At 56.2% G+C, this 4,369-nt stretch overlaps 1 protein-coding gene across 1 annotated transcript; it reads left to right on the top strand.

The window, feature by feature from the left end:
• Positions 1-334: 334 nt before the first annotated feature.
• On the top strand, positions 335-2,399 carry fos (Fos proto-oncogene, AP-1 transcription factor subunit). Its single transcript, XM_033027469.1, has 4 exons — positions 335-551; positions 1,032-1,214; positions 1,430-1,537; positions 1,838-2,399. The coding sequence occupies exons 1-4, from the start codon at positions 420-422 to the stop codon at positions 2,201-2,203; spliced, it is 789 nt and encodes a 262-aa protein (XP_032883360.1). The 5' UTR covers positions 335-419; the 3' UTR covers positions 2,204-2,399.
• The last annotated feature ends 1,970 nt before the right edge of the window (positions 2,400-4,369 follow it).

Below are 4,369 nucleotides of genomic sequence, written 5' to 3'. Positions count from 1 at the left end.
CCTTGTGTTGGTTTCCCGTCACTTCGGATTATTCCATATAAGGACATGTACGTCATCGGGTCTCCGGTGCGCCGTTCCATCACTGCAAGGTGCTAGGGGTGGCGCGCCTGTCCGAGTGGCTGAAGCCAGGGCACCGCTGCCGAGGGCCAACAGCCAGCTGCCGGAACCGTGCACTGTACTTTAACTGACCGCTCGGCCGGCCGCTGGGTGTGGGTGGGGTGGGGACAGGCGGTGTTTGAGGGTCACGGCTGGCCGCGGAACCCCCCTCCCTACGTAGTGGCAGTCGATGGGCGCGGCGGTGACGTCAATGCTGCAGGATCTATATAAGCGGCGGCGCGGAGACTAACGCTCAGACCCGCTTGGGAGGAGCGGCTTTGAAGGGAGATCCGCACACGGCAGCATAACGAAGACCCCGCAACATGTTCCACGGATTCCCCGCAGACTACGATTCGGCCTCTCGCTGCAGCAACTCGCCCTCCATGGCGGACCCGCAATACTTCTCGCCTACAGACTCATTCTCCAGCCTCGGCAGCCCGGCCAGCAGCGCCCAGGTACGGCTCAGCTCCTCGCTCCTCGCCCCCCTCCCCCGCCGGTTGTAAACCGCTTCATTGATAAATCTGCTCCATTGATGGAGACTCCGCCGGCTCCTGCGTCACCGTGACGTCGGCTGCTACTGACGCGCTACCGGGTTATTAATAGAAACGGAGGCGCCGCCGCCGCTCCAGTGACGCGGGGAGAGAGAGTGGGGTAGAGAGAGTACTTGTGTGTGTGGGGGGGGGGGGGTGTCAGTATCGGGGTACAGTTCCATTCACAGGGCGGTGAGCGGGGTACAGCTGGGGGTGGGGAAGCCATGGTACTGGGTACGGGGAGAATCGTAAATAGAAACATAGATAAACAGGTGTAGGAGTAGGCCATTCGGCCCTTCGAAGCGAAATAACCGAGGGTGGGGTAATGATCGTGGAGGAGGGGGGGTGGGCATCTGGAGCTGATGGGCTGAACGACCACTAACTTACCCGCCTTCCTCTCCCCAGGATTTCTGCGGCGACCCGTTCGTGCCCACGGTGACGGCAGTGAGCGACAGCCAGGAGCTGCAGTGGATGGTGCGGCCCAACCTGTTGCCCGGAGCCCCGTCCCCCGGCCGCACACACCCCTACCCCGTCTACCCCCGGTCGGGCGGCGCCAAGCACTCGGGCCGCCGGGGCAGGAGTGAGCAGGTGAGCCAAGTTACAGAGTGGCGAAGGATGGGTGGGGGTGGGGGTGGGGAGAGGGAGGATGGGATGGGGGAGAGGGAGGATGGGGGAGAGGGAGGATGGGGGAGGGGGAGGATGGGGATGGGGGAGAAAGAGAAAGAGAAAGAGGGGGAGACGGGACGCTGGAGATACGGGCCCGCCCCTGGTCGCAGTCACTCACCCTCCGCCTCTGTCCACAGCTCTGCCCCGAAGACGAGGAGAAACGGCGGCTCCGGCGGGAGCGCAACAAGCTGGCGGCGGCCAAATGCCGCAACCGACGGCGGGAACTGACCGACACACTGCAGACGGTGAGTGTCGCGGCGGGAGAGGATGTGGGGCGCGGGGGGGGGGGGGGGGGGGGGGGGGGATGACAGGACGGGGTGGTAGGGTTGGGACTGACCCTGCATGGAGTGGTGGGTGGACGAGGAGTTTCTAGTTGAGGAGACTAGGACTGGGGGGGCAGGGGAGAGAGACCGGGGTTGGTTGAGGGGGGGGGGGGGGGGGGGGGGGGGGAAGAGACCAGGGGTCGGTTTGGGGACCGGGGGTCGCGTTGTTGTCGGTGGGTCGGCGCTGCCCCGTTCTGACCCGCGTCTCTTTCCGCACCGCAGGAGACTGAGCACCTGGAGGGCGAGAGGTCGATGCTGGAGGCCGAGGTGTCGGCGCTGTTGAAGGAGAAGGAGCGCCTGGAGTTCTCCCTGGCCGCGCACCGGCCGCTCTGCAAGCTGACCCGGGAGACAGTGTCCCTGGCCCACACCAGAGCCGTCGACTCGGGCCGTTCGGTCCCCGACCTGGATCTGATCAGCCTGGCCGACTGGGAACCGCTGTATCCGGCGCTGCCCATGGACTGCGAGCCGCTCTGCACCCCCGTGCTCGCCGCCACCCCTGCCGCCTTGCCCGACGTCTTCGCCTTCAGCTTCCCCGGCCCCGAGCACCCGGCAGGGCCGCTGAACTCACCCACGCTGCTCGCCTTGTAGCGGGACCCGGCTCCAAGCCGCCGGCCCTCCGATCCAACCTCATGTGTAAATTGTATAAATGATCAATTATTTATTTCGCGGCCTCATCTGTCGTGTTTCAAATATCAGTTTTCCATGAAAACGGTTCAATTTAATTTATTTATAGAGATGTTTATTTTTTCTATTTTCCTTGTGCATCAATAAAACGTAAACCATACACGTTTGGCTGTTGCGTCTATTTGGGGGTTGCAGGGGGTGGTTGGGCCGAGTGGCCTCTGCTGGAGAGGGAGTGAGTCGCCTGCAGGGGTCGGGAGCTGCCGCTACCTGTCACGCGAGGGGACTTAGAACCTAACTGAACACAGGGGGGAGGGAAGAGACCAGGGGTCTCTGCTAGTATCTGCTGACGGGCCGAGCGGTGCCTCACTGCAAAGAGTGGATTCTGGGCTGACGTCTCGCCAGCCGCTATAAGGTCGCCCTCGGCCTCCTATATTCCAGTGGGAATAAAGTTTTAAGATGGTTTTGAATCGGGACAAGTCTGGACCTTGCGGGAGGAGAGAGTTTGAGTAATGGCATCGTTGTTGGGCTGGAAAGGGGGGGGGGGGAGCGGATGTTATTGGGTCAGTCCACATCTCGCAAAGGTGCAGGAGTAGGCCATTTGGCCCTTCGAGCCATATCCCCTGACTCCGCTATTTTTAAGAGCCCTATCTAGCTCCCCCAACATCGGGAACATGTTTCCTGCCTCTAGCGTGTCCAAGCCCTTAATCTTATATGTTTCAATGAAATACCCTCTCATCCTTCTAAACTCCAGAGTGTACAGCCCAGGCGCTCCATTCTCTCAGCATAAAGACACAGAGCTGGAGTAACTTCAGGCAAAGGGCTGAAGAAAGGTCCCAAACCCATCCTTTCACCACAGAGAGGCTGCCTGACCCACTGAGTTACTCCAGTACTTTGTCTATCTCTGATAGATTCACGAGATTAATCCCTGGGATGGCGGGACTGTCATATGAGGAAAGATTGAAAAGACTAGGCTTGTATTCACTGGAGTTTAGAAGGATGAAGGGGCATCTTATAGAAACATGTACAATTATAAAAGGACTGGACAAGCTAGAAGGTACAGGAGCATGAAGACTGCAACAACCAGGTTCAGGAATAGCTACTTCCCCACAGCCATCAGGCTATTAAACCTGGCTCGGACAAAACTCTGATTATTAATAACCACTTTCTGTTATTTGCCAATTTATTTATACTTTACCAGTTTATTTATTCATGTGTGTATATATTTATATCATGGTGTATGAACACATTTATCTGTTTTGTAGTAAATGCCTACAATTTTCTGTGTGCTTAAGCAAAGCAAGAATTTCATTGTCCTATACAGGGACACATGACAATAAAATCACTTGAACTTGAACTTGAAAAAAAAAGATGCAGGAAAAATGTTCCTAATGTTGGGCGAGTCCAGAACCAGGGGCCACAGTCTTAGAATAAAGGGGAGGTCATTTAAGACGGAGGTCAGAAAAAACGTTTTCACCCAGAGAGTTGTGAATTTATGGAATTCCCTGCCACAGAGGGCAGTGGAGGCCAAATCACTGGATGGATTTAAGAGAGAGTTAGATAGAGCTCTAGGGGCTAGTGGAGTCAAGGGATATGGGGAGAAGTCAGGCACGGGTTATTGATAGGGGACGATCAGCCATGATCACGATGAATGGCGGTGCTGGCTCGAAGGGCCGAATGGCCTCCTCCTGCACCTATTTTCTATGTTTTTATAAACCAGCACCTGCAGTTCTTTCCACATTCTGAACGGTGGGAGTTGTTACAGACTAGTTGATCAAAGTTCAGAAGCGGCGGTCAATCCCTAACATGTTTATACCGGGCAGAAGGTCGGGATCAGATGCAGAAATGGCAGATGGATTTTAATCTGAGCAAGTGTGAGGTTTTGCACTGAAGTGCGAGCGGGTGGCATTTAGAATATTGAATACAGTTCTAGTCGCCCCCTAACACCTTCCTCTCTCTCCAGTCTCTCTGCCCATTCTCTCTCTCCAGTCTCTCTGCCCCAGCATCGGGAACATGTTTCCTGCATCTAGTCTGTCCAATCCTCTAAGAATTGTATACGTTTCTATAAGATGCCCTCTCATCCTTTTAAATTCCAGTGAATATAAGCCGAGTAGTTCCATTCTTTCTTTCTCT

The sequence above is a fragment of the Amblyraja radiata genome, chromosome 9, assembly GCF_010909765.2.
Source record: "Amblyraja radiata isolate CabotCenter1 chromosome 9, sAmbRad1.1.pri, whole genome shotgun sequence".
Classification (NCBI taxonomy): Eukaryota; Metazoa; Chordata; class Chondrichthyes; order Rajiformes; family Rajidae; genus Amblyraja; species Amblyraja radiata.
The sequence above is the reverse complement of the archived record's forward strand: the minus strand, read 5'-3'. Positions and strand labels throughout refer to the sequence as shown.